We start from the raw sequence: 24,795 nt of genomic DNA, 5'->3' as shown, positions 1-24,795 counted from the left end.
ACTTCCACCGCCATCCTCCGCATCTCACATAATCATCTTTGATCCTCAATGATCAATCATTATTCCCTTGCTTCACTCGCAAGTTACCATATTCACTAGCCATTTTCCTCATGCTAGTCATATCATAATGATTCAAGACATAAGTGGTGAGATCGGAGGCTTAGAAGTATGGAATTTGGCTTTTAAAACTCAAAAATCAACTTTGGGATGAAAACAGGGCCACGCGTACGCGCACTCCACGCGCACGCGTGGATGGCCTTAAAACTTATCGACGCGCAAGCGTCATACGCGCGAACGCGCGGGTTGAAAAATATCCAAACAGCGCGCAAGCGTCAGCCATGCGTACGCGTGGGTGCTCTTGCGCCCAGGCACAAAACTGGCACAACTCTGGCACAACTCTCTGGAAAATAGCTGGGCATATGGCGCAACGCATCGACGCGCCCGCGCACACCATGCGCACGCGTGGATGGTGCTTTCTCAAAGAATGGCGCATACGCGCCAAGTGCACCTACGCGCGGGGGGTCATTCTGCTAAAAATTTTCTAAGTTAAAAGCTGCAGAATTCACAGACTCAACCCCCAATCTTCCGACGGACATAACTTCCTAATTTTAAATCATTTTTCACCCGTTTTTCGAACGGCATGGACATCCCGGATCCAATTTTATTTCTAAACAGATTTGGATCAAATCAGAGATCCGTAGTCCAAGTTATGCCCCGTCAAAGTATGCCCAAAAACCATGTTTTCATACAAAACCATAAAGTGCCATTTTCAAAACAAGCCACTTTCAACTCTTTTCAAAATCAATCAAAACATGCCAATTTCATCCCTTTTCTTTGAAATCAATCAAAATGTACCAAATCAACATCAAGCCATCCTCAACTCATACATTGACATTTTACCCAAAATTCCCAAAACCACATCCAACCATTTTAACACTTCTCAATCAAATGGCTAAAGGACAAACACAATATCATGTCATACATCCTTCCTCATCCCAATTTCCAATAATACCATTTCTAATCAACCATCATTATACATGATCGACATCATACTCACCATCAACATGGTACCACCCATCAATTCAACCTCAATCATCCATCAAGCATATATCACAACATGCATTTCTCATATATCACACAATCAAGGCATCAATATTCATAATCACATATATGAACACATCATATATTTTAACCATTCAACAACACCAACAATTCAATGCCTATCTTAGGGCCTCTAGCCTAAGTATTTCCTACCACATTACATATTAGATACGGGAAACCGAAACCATACCTTAGCCGATTTCCCACGCTCAACCGGAGCACTTCCAAACCACTTGTCCACAAGCTCTCAAGGTATTAACACCTCCAAGGACAGATTTTATCACACAAAACCCTCTTCCAAGCTTTCCAAAATCACCAATCAAGCTCTAATATTCACATATACACAACCTAAGCCACAATCATCATACCCATACACAACATCTCAATACCCAAACATCATAGGACAATAAATTACACTAGGGTTGAGAATCTTACCACACCCAAGGTCCAAGGAGACAAGATTAACCTTCTCCTTCAAGAGAGTTGAGTCCTATAACATCAAAGAATCCAAAATCTCAATATTTTTGCTCATGAAACTCGAAATCAAGGGCTGGAATTTCGAGCAGTAAAACATGGCTTACCTCAAGATTGATTGTATGGCTTTTGTAGGGCTCTCCGCGGTGAACACGTGGCCGCAAACAGAGCGGCAATCGGAGCTCTAGATCAAAAGTTATGGTGGTTTGAAGATCAACCAAGGGAGAGAACTTGAGAGAGTGTTCTTCTCCTCCCTCACTCCATTTCAGCGTGTGTGTGTGTGTTTAATGAGGAGAGAGAATGCTGAAAACTAGGGTTTTGGTTTAGTTATGTTGGGCCAAGGGTCCACTTTGGGTTCGGTCGGCCCGGTTTGACCCGTTCGGTCCAATCTTGGTCCGTTTTCTATAAAATTGGTACCGAAATTTTCGTCTCAATCTCCTCTATCACATTTAGACATAAAAATAACATTTTTGGCTTTCTAGAATAAATTTTCATTTATGGGTTAATTAGCCGTTAATTAACCGGGTCTTACATCTTCCACCACATCCGATTCTCCAACCGCCCCAGAAATTGAAATCATAGCAGGAGTATTCATGTTAGCATTTTGTTCTGTAATTTCGTCGCAGTGTAGATCAGCTGCAAAAGATGGAGATGTCACCGTATTTTTCGCAGATGCAATTACAGGTATAGATAAAGACGCAACAACAGAGGTTAAACTGAAGACTGCTACCATAGGTACTGATTGATGATACCGGTTCGATCCTTTTAAGTTAGAGACCACATCCACAAGCTTCGCCAATAGTTCAGGACACCTCCGGAAACTGCCGATAACAGTGAAATAAAACTTGTAAATCCTCGTCACTGTCTATTATAAACGAGTCGGAGTTTACCTCATCCCGAACAACAGAAATCAGAATTCGATAATATAACTTCTCGATTCGTTTCATTCCATGTAGACCCAATTTCTATAGTACGGTATTATAAAAATCAACCAGGCTCATAGAAGGTCTAATAAAGACGCTCAACGGATCTTTATAAAAAAATTTAATTTTCGATATTTTTTTTAATCGTACATTTGTAGTACACAAGAACTAGAAAGCTATCATCCGTAGCCATATTGAGTGTCACTCTAATGAGGATTCAACATTATGATGTTGGTATTTATATAGGTTGGACGTGTAATTTAAATCAAATTAAATTAATTCGATTTAATAAGGTTGTTTGTAAATGGTAAATCGAATTTAGTAGAGTCGATTTACCCTATGGTCTTGTTTCTTGTGTAAATCGAATTCATCTCATTTGATTTATCTTAGTGCACTTATCATCCCAAGTAAATCGAGTCTAATAAGGTCGATTTACTGCCGTCGACCCTAAATCGAATGATGTTAATTTAATTTACTATGCAAATCCTAAATCGAATGTATTCAATTCGATTTACCTATGAAGACCTAAATCGATTTAAGCGAATTCAATTTACATTAAAATACGCTACCCACGTAATATTTATTGGTTTAGAAATTTATGTAAATTTGATTTTCATTTTATTTCTTTACGTTATTTGTCCTAATAAATTTAATTGATTAAGAAAGTTAAAATTATAATTTTTTTTTATTTTACTTAAAAAAGATTAGATGATTACCATCTATTGTCATGTATTTAGAATCACTGACATGACATTATTACAGAGAATAATGTGGTTTAAATTCATTATATAAAAAATTAGTATTAATTTTTATATAATAATAATAATAATAATAATAATAATAATAATAATAATAATAATAATAATAATAATAATAATAATAATAATAATAATAATAACAACAACAACGAGATTTAGACCTGCGCAATGTGTAAAAGTTAATTTTATAAATTTTTTATTCATAATTTTTAAATAGATACATTTTTATTTTATAATTAACTCTTAAAACAAAAAATTGTATCATAATAAATTTTATGATAATAATTATAATAAAAAAATTTAATTATTTTACTGGTTTCTATAATTTTATCGAATTTTTAATTAGGTTCCTATATTTTTATTTTCTTTTCAATTGGGTCCTATATCATATCAGATTTTGTAACTAAGTCTCTACCGTGACAAAAAATTAGAATTAACGGAATATTCTATTAAACTATAGAAAATATTCAGTCAAATTCAGTCAAGTGTTAGGCATATTTGTTTTATTTAATGAAATATTCTGTTAATTCTAACGTTTTTGTCATGACAAGGACTTAGTTACAAAATCTGATATAGTATAGATGCTCAATCGAAAAATAAAAAAAAGTATAAGGACCTAATTAAAAATTTAGTAAAACTACATGAACCGACATAATGATTAAACCTAATAAAAATTGATTTAACAATCTATATTTTATATATATGGAAGTATTTACTTTAGTAAATATTTTAATTTATAAATTGTATTCTTTTACACCATTATATGACAACAAAGTTTGTCATATGTCATTTTTTAAGCTATTTTCTTAGTATTATTGTATTTTATTATTTTTTACATATAACAAACTTATAAAGAAAATACAAATATTGGCCTATATATTGAATGATGCTCTATACTGTAATTTTGATCTTGTGCTAAAATTAAAAGTGGTTAAAGAGATTTTCGACAATTTGTGTGAGAAATGATGAGATAGATAAAATAGTACTGTAATAGTAATAAGAGTGTTGTTGATTATATATACTAGCGGCTCAACAGTTCAGCCGCTTTTCTATTATTTTTAAGAAATTAATTTTATTTTTTTGTTAATATAGCATTTACTCTTCAAATTTATTAGATAAGTATTTTTTTATTTTAATGTTGATGTGGCTTTATTTATATTATATTTATTAAAATTAAAATTACTATAAACCAAAATATAATTAAAAAATAATAATAATAACATTATTCTGATTCAAAAAGAGTATATATAAACCAAAATACATGTTAGTTATTTACAGAAGATAATTTTTACTTAAATGTCATAGATACTCATATTTGTCTTCTTTTTTAAATGGTAGGCCAAAATATGAATCTAAATACGAAGAGGTCTTCATTTTTTTATAAATAGTGAAAAAATAGAATAAATGAGAATGCTTACTTTTTTCGTTTTTAAATATCAAAATATAAGAATAATTAATAAATAAAATAGGAGAGTATAAAAATTGTGTATATAAAAAAAATCTTTCATAATTCATCATATATCTTCTTATCAATAACTTCTTTAGTTTTAAAAAGGGCCAGATTTACTGACCATAAAAATAAATATATAAACCCTTCAAGATTATTCAATTAAAAATTATGTGTAACAAAATTAAAATAAAAATTTAAAAACATTATTTACAAATTAACTATTTTTAAACGTTATTAAGTTTAATTATTTATTTTTAATTAGTATTTAATTTGAAGCCGAAATAAAAATTTATATTCAAAGCACTCTCTATCTTCATGCATAATTTCAATTGTTAAAAAATATTTTATTTTTTTATTTTATATTTAATTTTTTAAATTATATTTAATTTTATTATTTTTTTAAAATTATTAATTTATATTTTTATTATATCCCTTACTATATTAAACACTATTCTTTCTTACTATTATTCTCCATATGATAAATACAATACTATACATAATTAAATATCAAATCTAGTACTCTAAATAATTAATTATATAGAAAATTAGTATACTAATATTTTAAGAAATACTTGATAGGTGTGATTTTCTTGCATGCATTATATACCAATTAAATAAATAAGCGAATATGCCAAATAAATAATATTGTAAAAGACAAAATTAATAAACTTTTTTGTAATATAATTTATTTATTTTAGTTTAATTTAAAAATATTTATATACTCAAATTTTAAATACAATATTCTAAGTAATCAAGTATTTTAGAAAATAAAAAAAAAATTATCCCATTAAAAGCAATTTAAAAAGAAAAATATGTAAAAAATATTTATAAAATTTTTTCATCCCATCGTTGACAGATAGTTAAATACAAACATGTCAAAAACATAAATAAAATGTACATGTAAAATGTAAAGAAACTATTTTTTTTGTCAAATCAAATTAATGAGAGAAAAAGACATAACGCTATTTATCTACGTGAAAAATTGGTAACAAATTAAAAAAATAAAAAAAATATATTAAAAATATAGATTGAGTAAGTAAATTGAAAAAAAAAATTGTAACCGTAGTGGAGGAAGACAAAGGAGGAGGATGGAGACAATTCAATTGAAAATGTTAAAGAAAGGAGAAGAAAAATATCAAAAGAAATACAAAAATGATAAATTTTTTTTAAGAAACTACAACAAAAACTCTAATAAAATAATTAGAGTGAAGCTACAGAGTACATTGTACTCAGAACAAAACGGTACAACCTAAAACTAAGATAAAACTAAATAAAATATAATTTAAATGAATATCACAAAATATAATAAAATTTATCAAAAATTACTTATCACTACTATTGATGATAATTGAACACTTCTTTCGTCATAAATTATTCTTTTATTCTTTTCGTACATGCTTCTAAAACCAACATTTATCATAGTCATAGTCTATTTTAGGAAGTTGTCTAAAGAGTTATTCAAAAGGTAAAAATATTAGAGTTGAGTAAGAGAAGTAAAGAAAATTAAAGAAATGATAAAAAAAATAGATTATTTAAGTGGAGAATTGAGAAAGAAGTTACGTGTGAATTTTTTTTGTAACTGGTAGTGAAATACATAACTGTAAAGTTAGTTTTGGATTATGTTGGCACTTAGCAGGGTTAAAATAGGAAAGAAAATTGGACACCAAACTTGAGGTATTCGCATTATATATTGTTATAGATTATATTACCTTGTTCTCCTGTCTCGTTTTTTCCTTCTCTTTCCATTTTCTCTTCACCCGACCGTCCGTAATTAATTATTACCAAGTATTATTATCGCAAGTTCGCAACTTTTAATCTTGTCTATCACTTTGATTTATAACTATCTATTCTGTTAACTTTTATGAGTTGTTGTTGAAGTTTCGCTAATAAAAAGTAAGACATAAAGCATTTAAATTTTTTACCCAAATTATCAAATTAACTTTTAGAATGTATAAAATTTATAAATTTAAATTAAATAAGATATTAAACAAATTTATTATGTTGTTATTATGCATAAAAAAATTAAAATAAAAATTTAGAAACATTATTTACAAATTAACTATTTATAAATGTTATTAAGTTTAATTATTTATTTTTAATAGTATTTAATTTGAAGTCGAAATAAAAATTTATATTCAAAGGACTCTTTATCTTCATGTATAATTTCAATTGATAAAAAATATTTTATTTTTCTTTTTTAATTTTATATTTAATTTTTTAAATTTTCTTTAATTTTATTATTTTTCAAAATTATTAATTTATAACTTTTATTATATCCCCTTACTATATCAAACATTATTCTTTCTCTTGTTATTATTATACTCTATACACATACCTGTCATTGTCTAGTCGCCATTATTATATTAGAGTATATACCCATTTTGGTCCTCAAAGAATTTTAGACTAGACACTTTAGTCCTCAACTAAAATTAATTACTCGATTGGTCCTTAACAATTAACTTTGTCAGTCACTTAGGTCCTTTACTCCGTTAATTCTAACGGAAGACAAAATAGTCCTTGACAACTCTAACAGGGGACAAAATGGTCCCTGATCTCCTCTGTTCGGAAATGAAACTGTTCTCTCTCAATTTTCATCATATCTCGTATAACACTAATAGTCTAACACTGTAACTTCAAACTGCACAATGCACACTCTATAAATTTAATGTTCACAAGAAAAAAAATCCTCAACTTATTCTCAACCAATTTATACTCAGGAAACTAATGCCTATGTCTCTCAACTAGTTGTCATCTTCGATGGATCCCATGAATATAGATAGCAAGTCTGATTTGTTAAGACTCATCGTCGTCGTTGCCATCTCCCTCCTCCTCTGTTCTAACATCTCCATGACCACATTGTCCACCACTCCGATCGTTTTCTTCAGCTTCTTTTTCGAATCAATGTTCAGTAATCGCTTCAGTTTCCATATGAGCGGCAGCGGTGACATTGCTCATTGTAATAGCTTGGATGCGAGGTCGAAGCTGTCTGCCAACTTGGACTCTGGGAAAGAAGGAATGAAACACTCAGTGTCTATTTCAAATGAGAATTTGCATATGATGTCGAAGGAGAATCTTCTCATGATGTCCTAATGTCCAACAATCTATATTGCTTGCCGGAGAGTGGAGAAAGGCGTGCCCTTGGAGTAGTTGTAGAACTTGGTCTTGAGGATGTCGTGGACGTTGTCGGAGTTGGAGGTGCTGTTATCAAAGACGTGGAAGTGGATGCTTTTGGTGGGTGAAGTGCAGAGGAGGTGGATGTACCAGTCACAAAGATTTAGGAAGTGTGTGGTCCATGACATGTTGAGGTAGGTGCGACACATGTGACAATTACACCATGCCTTAATCTTGGAGCTAAAGAGGAGGAAGGAAAAGATGGAAAAGAAGATTGTGGAGGTGAAGAAGGAGAGTATGAATGTTAGGGTTATGCGAGATATGATAAAAATTGGGGAAGAACAGTGTCGTTTTCGAATAAAGGGGTTAGGGATCATTTTGTCCCTTGTTAGAGTTGTCAGGATTGTTCCATGTTAGAGTTTTTAGGGTCCATTTTGTCTTCCGTTAGAGTTGACGGAGCCAAGGACCTAAGTGACTGATGGAATTAATTGTTAGGGACCAATCGAGTAATTAATTTTTGTTGGACTAAAATGTCTGGTTTAAAATTCTTTGAGGACCAAAATGGGTATATACTCATTATATTATTTTGTTCTTTCTAATTTTTTTCTTCTCCTTCCACCTTCTCTTCACCTACCATAATTAATTATCACTAAGTATTTATATGTTACATCTTTTATACGTTAATCAAATAACCAGTGACATATGTCAAATAAATGATATTATAGAAATTAAAATAAATTATATTTTTGTAATATAATTCATTTATTTTAGTTTAATTTAAAAATAAATATTCATGCACTCAAATTTTAAATATAATATTCTGTATAATTAATAATTTAAAAATTAAAAAAATAATATTATCCCATATGAAGTAATTTAAAAAAAATTAATTTAACAAAATATTAGACTTTTTTAATTCATCATTGATAGGACAAACATATTTAAAAAAATAAAGAATACATCTGAGATGAAAAAAAATAGTTCTTCTTTGGTAAGAGAAAAAGATAGAACACTACCTTTGTACGTGAAATATTGGAGACAAATTAAAAAGGTAAAAGAATGATGAAAATATTAATTGGGTAAGTAAATTAAAGAGAAAAAAATATAGGTGGAAGTTATACGTGAATGTAGTATCTGCAGTAAAACTAAATGAAATTTGTAACGATGGATGTGATGAAATCGATGGTGTTAAAGGTAAAAAAATAATAGTAGCAAGAAAAATATAACAAAGTGTATTAAGAGATCAAAAAAGAAACAGTAGAATATATGAAATTAAAAAAATATATATATATATATATATATATATATATATATATATTTTATGATTACAAACAAAATTCTAATAGAATAATTAGAGTGAGGCTAAATTGTTGAACATACTCAAAACAACACTATACAAAGTACAAACAAAGACTAACATAAAATTAAACAAAATATAATTTAAATGAATACCTCAGAATATAATAAGGTCTATAAAAAAATTATTTATCACTACTCGTTAAACACTCGTTAGTTTCTAATTATTATTTTTTTTCATTTCATATATGGCCACAAAAAAATAAAAAAAATAAAAAAAGAGAGATTGTGGCAGTAAAGAATTGAATAGAAGTTATGTGTGAATTTTTGTAACTGTTAGTGAAATATGATAAAAAAATAAGTAACGGTAAAATATTTTTGAATTATATTAGTAGGGTTAAAATAGGGAGTAGAAAATTGGACACCAAACCCCATATTTTGGCATTATATATTGTTATAGATATAAGTTGACCATTAGAATACGTAATTTAAATATTTATAATTGAAAATTATTATTATTATTATTATTATTATTATTATTATTATTATTATATTAATTGCATTTAACCATTACTTTATAATTAAAATGCTTAATGATTCATAATAATTCAAATAATTAAAGGTATTGTTTAATAAATTTTTTTGTAAAAAAAAAATAAAAAATTTATAATGCAACTTATTTAAAATGAGTGACATGATCTAATGGGAACGAAGAAGAGGAGTTATAGAGAAAGGCTAATAACGGTGATGAAGAACGAAAAAGATGGCAATACTTTTTGGAATAAGGAAGATGGCGATTGCTCTCTGACGTGACGTTCTCTTCGACTGAGTGAGGCGCACGACAAATGTTGCAGTGATCTTGGCAGGATGCCGTGGAAAAAAGAAGAGAGCTTCTTCGTCTTCTTTACCGAAAAGAAGAGAAGAAAGAGAATAAAAAGAGTCTGTTAAAGAAAATTCTAGAAAGAGAGACGAGTGTGAAAGAGAAGAGACTGAGAAAATGACTATTAACAGGACAGAGAAGAGAATGTTTAATTAATATATTTTAAATTTGTTTATTTTATTTGGTATAAATGATTGATTTTTTTTTTTACTAAAGATAGGAGACTCGAACCCGCAACCTCTTAATTGAGTATAAATGATTAATTAGCTTCAGAGAAAATTGTCAAAAACATTGAAATAATTTTTTTGAATATAAATAAATAATTAAATGTGTTTTTGTTGTTTAAATTATTTAAAATTTAAAATTATAAAATTAAACTATTTGATTAATTTAAAAGAATTATTTTTGTCTAACATAAAAAAATATTTAAATCTTTTAAAAATTAAATAATTTTTTTTATTTTTATTAAATTATAAAGATATTTTAATAAAAATATTGATATGTTATTATTTGTCTATATTTGTAACATATGGATTATGGATACGTATAAATTTCTCATCCTACTAAAAACAAACACCATAAAAATAAAAAGAGAGAAATGTTGTACACGCAACATAAGCATTGAAAATTGGGAGGTAGAAAACGGAAGTTGGTGTTTGCGGTTTTTCCAATGGCGTTCTCTGCAACTACCACGCCCTCTCCCCAATTTATTCGCCTTCTCTCTGTTCCTCAAAGTCATACTCAATCTCAAACTTCACTCTCTTTCCGATTTCCACAGTCAAATCTCAATCGAACAAGGCCGCTTTCAATTCGATCAGTTTCAGCCCCAGTTTCTGGTATGCTTTAATTTTCGCGGTGTGCTATTCTCTTCTTATGATGTTCTTGTTTGTTAGTGCTCGCTTATTTGTGTAGCTGGCGTTAACTATTATTATGTTAATTAATAACAAAAATAGATCGAGATTAGCAATATCATAATTGTTGCTGGATTATGCGGTACTGCCTTTTTACCTGTTGCAAAATTCATGTTAGGGTTTACTGATTTCGGTTCCGTCGTGTATTATTTTGACTTTTTGAAGGTTTCAAGTGAGTTGAGAAGGGATTGAATCAATGAACCATTTTTAATGCTTAGGAAAATAGATTGTGCAGTACACTAAAACTGGAGATTATTTTTGTTTTTGTCTCCTTCTGCAGCCAGAACAAAACAAAAATGGAAGTTGCAGAGTTTTAAGAAAGAAGAAGATTAACACCACCGAATATTCTGGTTTGGTCACGAAGTGCAATATGACCTACGTCACAACAATGATATAATTTTCACTATAATTAATAATGATTATAAACACCAATTCTAAACTATTTCAAACTTAGTAAATCACCTAGGTGCTAACCTGACTTAGTTAAGGGGAATCAAATGCATTGTAACCTAACACATTTTCGAAAATCAAAACACTCAAATAAAGATTAAATGGCTTTTGTATGCACTAGTCTCTTTGCCTTTTGTATTTCGCAAAATAAGCTTGAATCTAGACAAAAGAAAAATAAGAACACACTCAAATAACAAGGAAACAAGGTTGTGTATATATTCTGACTTAAGCTCGAATGGCTGTCTTCTCTTTTGGATGAAATTTTTTTATACAGCTGAAATCTCTTCTTCAATATTGGAATAATTTCCTTTTTCATCAACTAGTTGTTGCACACATCAATGCACTTAGCCGTTGGCTTTGAATGAGAATCCTTTTCTTGTTTAGTTTGATTATAATATGCAGCAGTTATCCAATCACTCATGAATTTGATTCTTGGAGCGTATCACTTGCTGTTTTGATGGTGCAACATTTTTCCAAATTAGGTTTGATATCATCTTAATGATATTCTCATTAATATTGCTGTTTTGCACAATTCTAGCTTGCTTGATTGGTCATCCTTAATTGATTCCTACATTGCTCATCATAATAGTTAGTTATAATAGAAAATAATCAAATATGTTTGTCATCACAAAGTAATTAATCAATACTTAACAGCTTTGATCACAGAATTGGCATCAGAGTCAGTGAATCAGAGTTAAATCCAAATAATAAAACCATAGAAATAATATGCATATAATAGATTTAGGTGATGGATAATGGACTATATGAGTTATCCGATGCGTTTGCTTTTTGCAAGTACTTTGTGTTCCTCCAACTCACTCCTTGAATAAGCTTAAGTTTTTCTGCTGTTGTCATGTACTTTGAATTTTGTATGCAGTGGCATGTGTGTTACACCTTTTCTCGATGTCTACGTGTTGTCCTAATCCAATCTTTTACTTTCATTCTCAAACCCCTTTTGAAAATCTTTCAGCTGCACCTGCATCTGGGGCTGTGGCACCTGCAATATCACTTACGGATAATGCACTGAAGCACTTGAATAAGATGAGGTCTGAGCGAAATGAGGAGTTATGTTTAAGAATAGGTGTCAAACAGGGTGGGTGCTCCGGTATGTCGTACACTATGGATTTTGAGGACAAGGCTAATACAAGGCCAGATGACTCCATCATTGAGTACAATGGTTTTGTAATTGGTATGATTTCATCTTCTAGTTCTTATTAATGTTTGTGTTTATAATCTCCTAATTGAGCTGTTTGACCAGCATAATATGATCTATGTGGGTTTAGGGTTTAGGCAATTGCTATGAATTCTTAATGAGTTAAGAATTTGTGAAAATCCCGATATATGATGCTGTCTATGGAGCAGTTTATGGCCATTTTTTTGTGCAACATGTATTGGCTAGTTGTAATTATTTTCTATTATTATTATTTTGAAGGATTGCAGGTAATTATCTGCTAGCTCTATGTTGCTCCGGTAGGCATGAATTTTAATCTTAGACTGGATTAAAATCTTGGTGTTTAACATGAACTTCTATTTAAGCTTTGTTTGCTAGAATTTTGTCAGCTCATTTCAAACAGCAGTTAGCACTGCATTTCTTTATTTATTTACTCTTTTGAACAAATGTACTTTTCATTACTTAGAAATTAGAATATTATTACTTTCTTACTGTAATGAAGATTGAAATGAACTACATCCACACGGTTGTATATAAGTCACCACTTGACATTTTTGGCTTCTCCATCTGTATTTGCAGTTTGCGATCCTAAGAGCCTACTCTTCATATTTGGCATGCAGTTGGATTATAGTGATGCCTTGATTGGGGGAGGTTTCTCTTTCAAGAATCCTAATGCGACACAAACTTGTGGATGTGGCAAATCCTTTGCTGCGGAAATGTAAAACCATGTTTATAGACAACAGTTACAATATCTGATGTTTCTTCGAAGGATACTCTAGACTATGTATACTTCTTTAATGTTGAACCACTTGAACTAGCCCAATGTAATTTGTTTAGGCTATTCATAATCGCAGACACACACAATACAAAATTACAAATAGGTGAAATTTCGCCCCATGTATAAGCTCGTGTTGCCTCTACAAGAATGTGATGTCTCAACCTACCATTTCCCATATACTTTTAGACATCTACATACAATATATATTAAGATATAAAATATAAATTAAAAATGATGAGTTAAATAACGCATATATTTATACATAAATATACTCATGTAGTAGTTTTTTTGTATATATGTATTTTTGCTCTTTTTATTATGTTTTTTAACACATGTGAAAGCACTTGATAGCCCGATACATGTAACAGCGGTTATTGACCTTTCCAATCAAGTGATGCAAGGTAATACATATAAATTCGGCAAAATGTTTGACAACAATCATGTTAGATGCAAATTAAAATTAGTTACTAATAAATTATATATTAGAGTATAAAATATATATTAAAAATAAATTAAATAATACATATATTTATATATAAATTTATAATAACTGATTTTATTATATAAATGACATTTTTGCTTTGACAATCTATGGTATATAATATTTATTGGTGTAATATTTGTTCTTTTGAGTGATTATTGCCCCTTTTCAATTAGAGGGTGATTGGTTTAACCTAGAAAAATAAAGTTTGAATATAGATAGGGGTAGTTTTGGAAAAATGTCAAATAAACGAAAAATTAATAGAGCCTTCAATTTTATGCTAGATTATTTAAATTTTGGACTGTTCTTTGTTACTAGCGATAGAGTCATCATATTATCTCAAATAAAATTTGGGTTATCATCAGTTCGTCACACCCTCTTGGCTATTATCATATTAATATTTTCTCATAAAATCTAAAGGCGTAAGACATCAATGATTTATCACCAAAATCTTACAAAAACTATTTATATATAAATTATAGCAGGGAAAAGAGTTAATGCTATTATTTACAAGGTTTTGAAAACCGAACCGATCATCGAAACGTTTTAGTTACTGGTTTATTGGTTTAATGGTCCAACCGGTTCAATCATGATTCAACCGAAAAAATTGTTTTAGAATAGAATAATAAACAAATTACAAATAAACATCCTAAAATATAATTATAATCTAATATAAATATTAAAATATCTTCTAAATTTAAAATTATACATGAAATGTCATTAACCAAAATCATATGATCTTATCAAAATACAAACTCAGAATTAAATAATAACAAGTGAAATTAAGATAGTGCTTGGTTGAATGTTCTAATCTAATCTTATAGCATTTAAAATATGAATGTTGTCGACAGTAGGACTTACATTCAAACTGATATGCTACACACACCCAGAGTATCATACTTCTCTTGTATCCATAGTTAGTTAGTTGTTGGCTATGCCATAGCTTCTTGGGAAAGGGATAACATCCCTAACATTGGTAAGACCAGTTATGAAGAGGACCATAAGGTCGAACCGCAGAGTGAAACCAGAGTTCTTCGCAGTTCCATTTCGCTGAAGATCAAGGAACCATTCGTACTTCTCTCGCGGCAAGATTCTGACATACAAATGCAGAAAAACAGAAAGAAAAAATTTATTTCTTATTCAACAAGAAAACAAGCAAATTCTTCAATAGAACTAATACAAACTGGCACCTGCAAAAAAACGACTAATTTATCATGAGTTTGGTTGTGTACAATAGTATAAAAACTCAAAGAACCAGAAGACTTTGAGATACTGAAATTGAAACCGAAATTTCAGTATATTTCTTACAATTGCGCCAACAAATACATTCAAAATGATCCAAAATTTATATAAATTTGTTACAAATAAACCTATAAGGAACCTAAAGAAAGATAACAAATTTGTACAAGAAGATCCTTACCAAACTGAAAGTCCAATAATTAACAAGTAAATGATCCCAAAAGTACACCCAAGATAAACTATCAGCACCTAATGCAGCATAAAATCACAATCCAGTTCAAAACAGATCCAATCACAAGAAATACACACTTCAAACAGGTAACCAACAATTCTACACCAAAAATCCACAAGAATAGTTTGAACTTAATAGGATCAGATCAGATCTAATTTGATCTCAAATCAAACTACAGACAACAAATGCAAAGTTTTGACTCAAAACCAGAATTTATAATCGGGAAAATACTATCAAAGAAAATATATGGAAGCAAATGAACAGAGCACAAAAATTAAAAAACAGCAGCAAATAATCACCGTAAATCCTAAAATCAATAAATCTATCAACAAAAATTCAAAAACAGCAGATTCAAAAAATAAAAAACACTAAAACAGCAGCCTGGAAGGTTCAAAAATTAAACAGCAGATTCAAAAATTAAAAAACACAAAGAACAAATTTTATACCTAGGGTTAGAAGCTGGAAGCCTGGAAAAAATCAGAGCTGGCGGGGACAGTGGCTGGCAAGAGGCAAGATAGTGGCTGACGGGGTGGAAGTGTGGAACAGAGCTGGCGCCGGCGGGAAGTATCTGCGCGACGGAAAGTGGCACTGGCGGTGGTTCCGATTTTCGAATATCAAACACAGCTGGAAGCGCGACAGGAAGTGGCTGTGCAAACAGAGCTGGTTGACGTTGGCTGCACGGAATTTGCGACGGCGGCGGTGGTGGCTGGACGGATGTTGCGCCGGAAGCTCGATCCAGCCGTCTAGGTGAGTGCTGCTTCGTGTTCCGCTTCTGCCCGTTAGTGGAGAGTGGAGACTGGAGACCAGAGAGGAGTTAGGGTTCACTTTCAGCAACAAAAAACGCAGCCGTTTTTAACACATTTCAAAAACCGGCCGGGTCATGGTTCGGTTCGACCGAACGGTTTCCGGTCGGTTCAACAGTCTATTGTCGGTTTTTAAATTTGGCGGTTTTGACTTCTGTCCGAACCGTGTATGGCAGCGGTTTACGATTCGATCGGTTCGACTGGTCGATTCAAATCATTTTTCAAAACCTTGATTATTTACACTCTTATTATATTTTTAAATATATTTTTTATTTAAGGTGTTGAGTTAAGAAATTTACTTGATGATGACAAACATTATTTTATTAGGTTAATCACCTAATTAGTTTTTATTGCATTTGTTTAAGTGATGCAGGCCTAAATAAAAGTTGCAGCAGCCCAAACAAATAAAAATAGAAACAAAATCTTCGGTAGGCTTCCTAACACTCAAAGTCCAAAGAAGAATAATGCAAAGCAACTAGCTGGGCTGAATGAAATTATTCAAACCCAAGCCCATGAAAACTCCATCAAGATGAAGCCTTCCAAAGCACCTCACATGTTTGCTTCAGTCACAAACTCAGAAAGAAAGTGAAAGAGAGCTTCGTTCTTCTTGCTCCAATCACCAGAAAAGAAAGAGAGAGAAAGGTTAAGCAAAAAGCAAATGTCTAATTGCCAAAACCAAACCGTATTAAGCTAAGTCAGAAGATAAAGGTGATTTATTTCCATTTGCATGCATGTTAATTTCTTCACTCCTTCTCCAACTCTCTGCGACACCATTTTTGGATAAATGAAGAAAGAAGTCTTTGATCTCTGCTGCTGTAAATCAATGGTTCACAAAGTTTCTTGGAGACAAAGCACATTATTAATAGTTCGGATTTGGGTTTATCATTGACCAACTTTTATCTTTGCTGATCTAAGGCATCTGGTCAAGCAAAAAAAGGTCTGTTCCAAAATTCCTAATTTAGGGATTAATGGAAGATAGTGAAAGGCTAAGTTGGTAGCACATAACTCGAGGAGTTGACTCAGAGGAGAGTAGCTCAGCTACTTGGAAAGAAATACAAAAGAAATATTTTCAATTTTTTGAAAAGAAGGAGAGAGAACCTGGGTTTGGAAGTTTTGTTCTGAGAAGCTTTCTCTGAGTAGAGTTCATCAACTTGGACAATGCTTTCTAGTAAAAGAAGCATTCTGCCAGAATGAGGGAACGAAATCAGAGTCAAGTGAATCTGGTTCAACTTATAGCAACAGAGGCTGTTGAAGCATTAATCTCCTTCAAATTTTTACAGTTTGTATTTCATTTTCTGTGTATATCTTTCTGTAATTTCTTGAGTGGTAAAAGGCAGAAAGAGAGGAATCAAGAAAAATCCTATGAGTGATAAAAGGCTGAGTGATACACTTGAGTGAAAAGCCTAAAGTGATTTCAGATTTTTTTAGGTTGTTTCTTGTGTCTTGTATCTTGTACCAGTGAGGTACCCCTTTTAAAATGTGAATTAAAAATGCTAATTTTAAAGGTTTTGCCCCAAAATTGGACAATAAATCGGGCCCAAGTTGGGCCCATATCTAACATATATAAGCCCTTACTAATGGCCATTCAGCAACCAAACCTCATTCATAAGTGTTTCATGCTGAAATTGAAGAAAAGATGGAAGAAGAGAGAAAATCCTAGCTTTTGATATATTCAAACCACCATAACTTCCTCTCCGGTGCTCCAATTGCTACACCGTTTACGACTATACGAAGTCCATATCATCTTCTACAATTCTATCTAAAAAGATTGGTAATAATTTTGAATTCTCTCACCCCATTTTTGTAGAACATGTTCAATTTAAAATTTAGTTATGGTTTTGAGAAATCTTGTGATTTTGGTTGTTTAGGGGTACTCTAGTATAAGCTATTGGTGAATTTCATCAACAAATTTTGTGGGTTAAGATAAGAGATCACCAAATTCTTGTGATTTATAAAGTTTCATGAACCCTAGGTTGATGTATGTGTGAAATTATTTGTTGAGTTAAGAAATTAACTAAATTAATTAATGATGACAAATATTATTTTTAGGCAAAATAAATAATTAGTGTTGATTATTAAAAATTGTATGTTGCTAATTATTTATTAAATGTTGCAGGCCAAAATTCAATTTAGCAGCCCAAATAGAATGAAAATAAAAACAAGGCTGGTGGGTTAATAACATAAATGAAGCCCAAAAGGAAACAAAGCTGAGAAATCAAAACGGGCCAAGCAAATCATAACCCGATCCAAGCCCGATTTGATTTCAGCAAGCAAATCCCTCTCATTTGCTTTACCAAAAGCAACTTCACTTTTGTGCCTTGGTCAGAAATCAGAAAAAGTGAGAGAGAGAGCTTCTTTCCTAAGCTAATCACCAAAGAAGCAAGAAAGAGAGAGATTAAGCTTGAAAGGCAGATGTCAAATCAGCAAGTTCAAACCAAATCAAGCTTAAGAAAAGATTAAAGGTAACCCATTTCCTTTTACATGCATCAGATCTTTTTCTCTTCATCTTCAGCATTCTGCCTATCCATTCTGAGATATATGGGAAAGATGTTGTCTGTTCTTCTCTGCTGTAAATCCACGGTCTTAAACATATCTTGGGGATCAAGTTGATTTTCAAGGGCTGAGATAAGGTTTTACCATTGGAAACTTTTGTTCATGATGACTTGTGGTTTTTGGTCAACCAAAGAGGTCAGAAGCAAAGTCCCAAATTTAAGTAAAAATGGGAGAAAGTGAGTGGCTGGGGTTGGTAAAGCACACTGCTCAAGAAGTTGACCTAGGAAGAGCAACCCAGCAACATGCAAGGAGATAAAAGGAAGATTTTTGTTTATTCAGAAGCAAGGAGAGATAACCCAGTGTATTGAGATTTTGTTCTGTGAAGTAGCTCTCTAAAGAAGTTCCTCTACTTGGACAGTGCTTTCTTTCAAAGAAGCATTCCGCCAAAAATGAAGAACTGAATCAGAGACATGCAAATCTGGTTTATCACATAGCAAAGAGGCTGTTGATGAAGTCAATTTCCTTCATGTTTTACAGATTGTAATTTACTTTTCTATGTTTATCTTTCTATAATTTCTTGAGTGAAAAGGCATATTGAGAGAGCTCAAGTAAAAGCCATAAGTGGAAAAAGACTGAGTGATACACTTGAGAGAAAAGCCTAGAGTTATTTTCAGATTTCTTTAGGTATGTTTGTGTCTTGTATCGTGTACCTGTAAGGTATCCCTTTCTTAGTTGGGTTAGCACTAAGAGTGAATAGTTAGGTATTAGCATAGTCAATGTCAAGTTGGGTTAGAATTTGAGTGTGAAAGGATTGTGTCGATCCTGTGGAATTGGTGTATGTAATACTGTTAACTATAGTGAAAATTCCTCCATTGTTGTGGAGGAGACTGGATGTAGGTTGCATAGCACAAGGCAACCGAACCAGGATATATGCTGGTGTTAGCTTTTCTCTTCTTTGCACTGTTCTATTTTCTGATATTCATGAGACAAAAATAAATTGTCACATAAATTTCCGCTGGTGAGTTCAAAAAGAATCAGAAATTCAAAGATTGATTAAAGGGTCAGTTCAGTAACTTAAAAGAAAGGCATAGATTCAACCCCCTTCTCTCAGCCTACCACAACCTTCAATTGGTATCAGAGCTAAGGTCTCAAGAATCAAGCTTAACTGTAACACCCTCACTATCAGAAGTCACGCTTCCGGCTGCGCCACTCTGATAGAAAGAAGTATTACGACTGCTTTACATACTAAATACTAAAATAGGAGCCTGACTCGACACTGTATTCGCTGATTTCCTTTTTTTTTATTAAATGAAAATAAACACTTTATCTTAAGAAAAATGCAAGCAGGCATAGATTCATGTACAAGACTCCTTACATAATACCTCATAAAATAATATACATATAGAACATACAATTCCTATCCCTCTTACAAGTTTGTAATGACAAAGATGAGGGAAGAAAATAATCTAATTAACACAGCAGCATATAAGTCAAACCCAGTATAACTCTTCTTAATGCCTCTTCATCTGGTTCCTGAAAAGGTAAAGCTGTAGGGGGGTGAGAACCTAACCACACGGTCTCACCGCGAAGTTTCAAAGTTGTCATAAGAAGATATTTAATAAGAAAACTGTTTTCAAGCTCAGTGATTATCATTGCCTTATGAATCTTTTAAAACCAATAGGAAATCGTTCAAAACTCTTTCAAAGAAACAATATTTAATCTTTCAGAAGTCCAAAATCTTTCCTTTCTTATAAGAAAATCTCAATCAGAAACCAACCATGCAATCAAACAACTCAGTCATTAATTCAGCACCAAAGTTCATCCTCAAATGTAGCACGCCAGGACAAACACAGGCAAGACAGACAAGGAAAACACAAGTAGGTAGCAGTTACAGCAAATAGTTCAAGTAGCAGTTAAGAACAGTTTAGCAATTAGGCAAACCAAAACAAGTTCAAACCCAAGCAAAGCATACAAATGCATATGATGCATGCCTGTCCTATGGCTGATGAGGCTCATCTGTCGGTTATCCAGCCAACCCGACAAGTCTGAATTGTCCTTAGACCGTCCCCCGACGTGCATCCCCAAGAGTCTATGCATAGCTTTTTCTCAAATAATCAATATTGCTCAATGGGGGTAACATTCCCGGGAATTTATATAGTGCCCGGTCACACTTACGTCGTAGGGTCAACAGAGTATCGAGTTTTCAACCTGGTACACGTGGTGGCAAGCCACGGCACTTAATCCAGGGAACCTCGTATCTCAGATATTTCAAATTCATAAGCCATATAAACAATTCATTCATCATTCATCAATATCTAAGCCATTTTCAATATCATCATCATTCATCAATCCATATCCCATTTCCAAATTCATTTTAAAATCATATTTCAAATCAATCCTCATCATCCTTCTTTCCGTTAATCAACAATCTCAATCCAAAACATAATTCTTTCTTTTCTAAATAAATCAATCTTAAATAAATAACGTTTAAGAACTAAATCTTCTTAAATAATTACTTCAAACAAAACTTCCAATTTTATAAAATTTCGGCAGCATCTCCTCTAAAACTCGGATTCTGCCACCCTTTTCGGGTCCCAACCAAAACCAAACCAAACACCTGTTAATCAGTCAAATCACTCCCAATAACAATTTTCACAACAACCACACTCAACACAAGGAAATAGCAAAATCCAGAATCCAATCAACCAGTCCTATAAATCGCAATCTAAATCAATCTCATTCAACAGCATTAATCAATAATTAAGAACTCTCGGTTTTCTCAAACAGTTTCAAACCAAACCGTTCCTCAAACCCTGTTCGACCCATTTCCAAAATAGTAAATTATTCTCAATAAACAAATCGTTTTCAAATATCAAGCCCTTTCCAAATTTGTTTTAAAATCAAATTCCGATATCAAATCAGGTTCAATATCAAATCAAATTTCAATACTAAAACTTTCCTAAAATCGAATCATTTCCAAAGTTAAACCAAATGCCATTATTAAATATCTTCCAATAACTCTAGAAAAACTACTTTAACAACATCCGTCAACTAATCAGAATATTCAACTTTCTGAATCGATCAATCAATCAATACAACTAATAACCTCATTCATCCAAAACAACTCAATTCAATTCATAAGACTTACAAAATCACCAAAAATGTATTTTACGCATTAATATCGATTTATAACAACTCTGGAAAGTAAACAAGTTTAAGAAAAGCGCCCCTACCTCGACTAGCTGAATTCAAGAATCAAAGGCGACAAACCCACTTATTCCAAATTAACAGCAACAGCAGCAATGGCATTAGAATCAGCAGTATTAACAGCAGCAACATCAAATTTGATGGAATCAAACGCGGAAACAACTCTAAAAATTCAAGGCAATACCGAAAATAAAATGGAATTAAATCGTAATAAATAGATAAACGAGACCAAGGCAGTTCAGAGTATAAAAGTGAAACAGAGTCAGGAGACAGGCTAGACCTAGGGCAGTGACACTGAACTTGAATTGGGGCAAGTCAACAGCATTGGTAGCAACGGTAGAACTGGCAGTAGTAATTCCAGTCGCCCCAGCAGCGACGACTCTTTCAGAGCATCAACCATCACAGTCCACAGTTGTAGCAGCTTAATCCTAAAACAACAACGTCTTAAACTTCTCAATCAATGGATAACATGACAATAGCAGTGGGGGTTCAGAAACAAAAATGACTTACGGTAATTAAGGAAAACAAGGAAAATGAAGCGTAGCAGTAGTAGCGCAGTGACTGCAACAGCAACAGGGAAAATGGTCTCCTTCCCCACCTCATCTCGTGACTCCGGCAGCGGCGATGGCGGAGAGAGCAGCGGCGGCAGAAACTCCCGCAACGCCTTCTCTCTCTCCTCGCGTTGTTATGTCTCTCTCTCTTCGCATCGGATTCTGCTTGAGGCTCGATAGCAGCTCGCAGTGCCGGTTCGACGGCAACGACTCCATGGTGGTCCGACGACGATGGTGATGACGAGGTGCAGCGAAGCTGGCGGCGCACGGCGCGACGACGGTGGCGACGCTCCTCACTCGCACGAGCTTCCCCTGCTCCGTGACACACTCTCCTCGCTCCTCCTTCATCGGCGAAGACAGTGGCGCGACGAGCGGCAGTGACTTGTCGGCACGCTCTCCCCCTTTCTTCTCCCTCCTGATTCGCACCCTCTCCTCTCTTTCTTTCTTTCTGTGGATTTTTGGCTGTTGCTAAGTGTGGTGTTGTGAGTTTGTTTTTGGAAGAAAAGGAAAGGGGTATGGCGGCTGAAGGGAGTGGGGTAATTAGGGTTAAAGTTTTAGGAAGTGTTTAGCAAATTAGGGTTTAATTTGGGACAAAAATGAAATCAATAATTTATTAATTTTAGGTAAATTGAAATTTGGTAAATTTTAATAAAATTAAAGTATGTTGTACAAATTTGAAATCTAATTTAATCTCTTAAAATTACTTTAAAAATACTACTTAATTATCAATTTACTAATCAATTTTTAATCTAGTATTCTAATTTATAATTAGAAATAATATAATTTAATTTTCTTTTTTTTTTTGAAATTTATGGGTCTTACATTAACCGCTTGGAGCAAAGATCCAATGGCGAACAACTTGGGCACAACCACAGTTGCCTACACCCTCACTGAAGGCCAGTCAAACAACTGGCCACCTTTCTTCAATGGGAAGAACTATGCCTACTGGAAAGAGAGGATGATAATCTTCATCCAATCCATTGATTACAACATATGAAAGATTATTATGAGCGGTCCTAAGATTCCAACAAAAACAAGTGCTGATGGAGTGGTGACTCCAAAAGAAGAAGCTGAATGGAATGAGGACGACAATAAGAAGATGGAGCTGAATGCTAAAGCCATCAACCTTCTTCATTGTGCTATCAGCTTTGAAGAGTACCGAAAGGTGTCTAGATGCAAGACAGCCAAAGAAATCTGGGAAAAACTCCAGGTTACGCACGAAGGCACTAAACAGGTCAAAGAAACGAGGATTGATATGCTGCGAAAAGAATACGAGATGTTCAACATGAAGGATGGAGAAAGCATTGATGAAGCGTTTGAGAGATTCTCGATCATAATCAACAACCTTGATGCTATGGGTACAAACTACTTAGAACAAACCCTAGTGAGAAAACTCCTTAGAAGCCTCATAAAAGAATGGGAAACCACTGCCACTGTCCTAACCGAGAGCAACAACCTAAGCCCTATAACCTATGATGAGTTGAGAGGAAAACTCCTTGCCTATGAAACCACACACACAAACCCAGACTCAAAGAAAAAGGGAATAACCCTCAAGTCAAAATTAGAACCAAAAGAAAGTGAGTTTAGTGATGGTATTTCAGATGACGAGCTTATGTTTTTTGCTAGGAGATTTAGAAGGATGATGAAAAATAAGGGCAAATACAAGGGTTCAAGCTCAAAGAAACACAAGATGGACTTGAGCAAGGTGACGTGTCATCATTGCAAGGAGGCTGGACACTTCAAGCAAAACTGTCCGAAGCTCAAGAAAGAGGACAAAGAAAAGAAGGAAAAGAAGAGAGTACTCGTGGCAGCTTGGGAGGATCTCGAAAATGACTCCAATGAGGAAGAAGAATCTGAAGGTGAAGACAAAGACTGCTTCATGGCTGGAAACAATAATTTTGATGAGGTAAATTACTTTGACTTGTCTATGGATGATTTACATGCTATTATTGATGATCTCACTTTAAACACCTCAAAATTGCTTGATAAGTACAATGAGTGCAGATCTGAAAGAGATGTGTTTAAGAGCTGAAAATGATTTTTTAAAAGAAAAAGTGAAGAAAACTAAATGTGCTTTGGACATTATTGAAGAAAACATATTTCTAAAATCTGAACTTGAAAAACTAAAAGGAAAGCACATTGTGGATCCTTCTCATGAGTTAATTGCTAAAAATGAAGATTAAATGATATGATTAAAAAGATGAATGGTGACTTAGCAAAATTTGCTCAAAGTTCTAGTAACTTGGACAAATTACTTGCAAGCCAAAGACCATTATTTGAAAAATCTGGTTTAGGTTATATAACCAAGGAAGATGCAGTCTTTAATGATTCCTCTATAAAATTTGTGGCTTCTTCATCAAATACTAAATACACATAAATCAAATCTGGTATTGGATATGTTCCAACATTTGAAGAAAAATTTGATGAAGTATACACAAATAAAACTGAACCTTCACCAAGAACCGAACCTAGTTCAAACAGGCCAG

At 32.7% G+C, this 24,795-nt stretch overlaps 2 protein-coding genes and 1 long non-coding RNA gene across 4 annotated transcripts; 2 read left to right on the top strand and 1 right to left on the bottom strand.

Moving 5' to 3' along the window:
* Positions 1 to 10,569: 10,569 nt before the first annotated feature.
* LOC107631138 (iron-sulfur assembly protein IscA, chloroplastic) lies at positions 10,570 to 13,367 on the top strand. 2 transcript variants are annotated; one of them, XM_016334480.3, is made up of 3 exons: positions 10,570 to 10,829; positions 12,325 to 12,543; positions 13,105 to 13,367. In XM_016334480.3, the coding sequence occupies exons 1-3, from the start codon at positions 10,664 to 10,666 to the stop codon at positions 13,245 to 13,247; spliced, it is 528 nt and encodes a 175-aa protein (XP_016189966.1). In that variant the 5' UTR covers positions 10,570 to 10,663; the 3' UTR covers positions 13,248 to 13,367. The 2 variants fall into 2 exon arrangements, with proteins under 2 accessions (XP_016189966.1, XP_088366034.1); XM_088509908.1 differs by having other exon boundaries at positions 10,601 to 10,829; positions 11,185 to 12,543.
* Positions 13,368 to 19,818: 6,451 nt separating this feature from the next.
* Positions 19,819 to 22,785, bottom strand: LOC107631139 (uncharacterized). Its single transcript, XR_001618497.3, has 4 exons — positions 22,269 to 22,785; positions 22,039 to 22,186; positions 21,785 to 21,922; positions 19,819 to 20,098 (listed from the first exon to the last, which is right to left on the bottom strand). It is a non-coding gene; the product is annotated as an uncharacterized LOC107631139 (long non-coding RNA).
* A 779-nt stretch (positions 22,786 to 23,564) lies between these two features.
* Positions 23,565 to 24,341, top strand: LOC148572419 (uncharacterized). Its single transcript, XM_088507486.1, has one exon. It carries the CDS (start codon positions 23,565 to 23,567, stop codon positions 24,339 to 24,341), a length of 777 nt encoding a protein of 258 aa, XP_088363612.1.
* The last annotated feature ends 454 nt before the right edge of the window (positions 24,342 to 24,795 follow it).

Source organism: Arachis ipaensis, chromosome B3, assembly GCF_059453495.1.
Source record: "Arachis ipaensis isolate K30076 ecotype BB chromosome B3, ASM5945349v1, whole genome shotgun sequence".
In the NCBI taxonomy this organism is placed as follows: Eukaryota; Viridiplantae; Streptophyta; class Magnoliopsida; order Fabales; family Fabaceae; genus Arachis; species Arachis ipaensis.
Note: the sequence above shows the minus strand (reverse complement) of the source record. Positions and strands in the feature narration are given on the sequence as shown.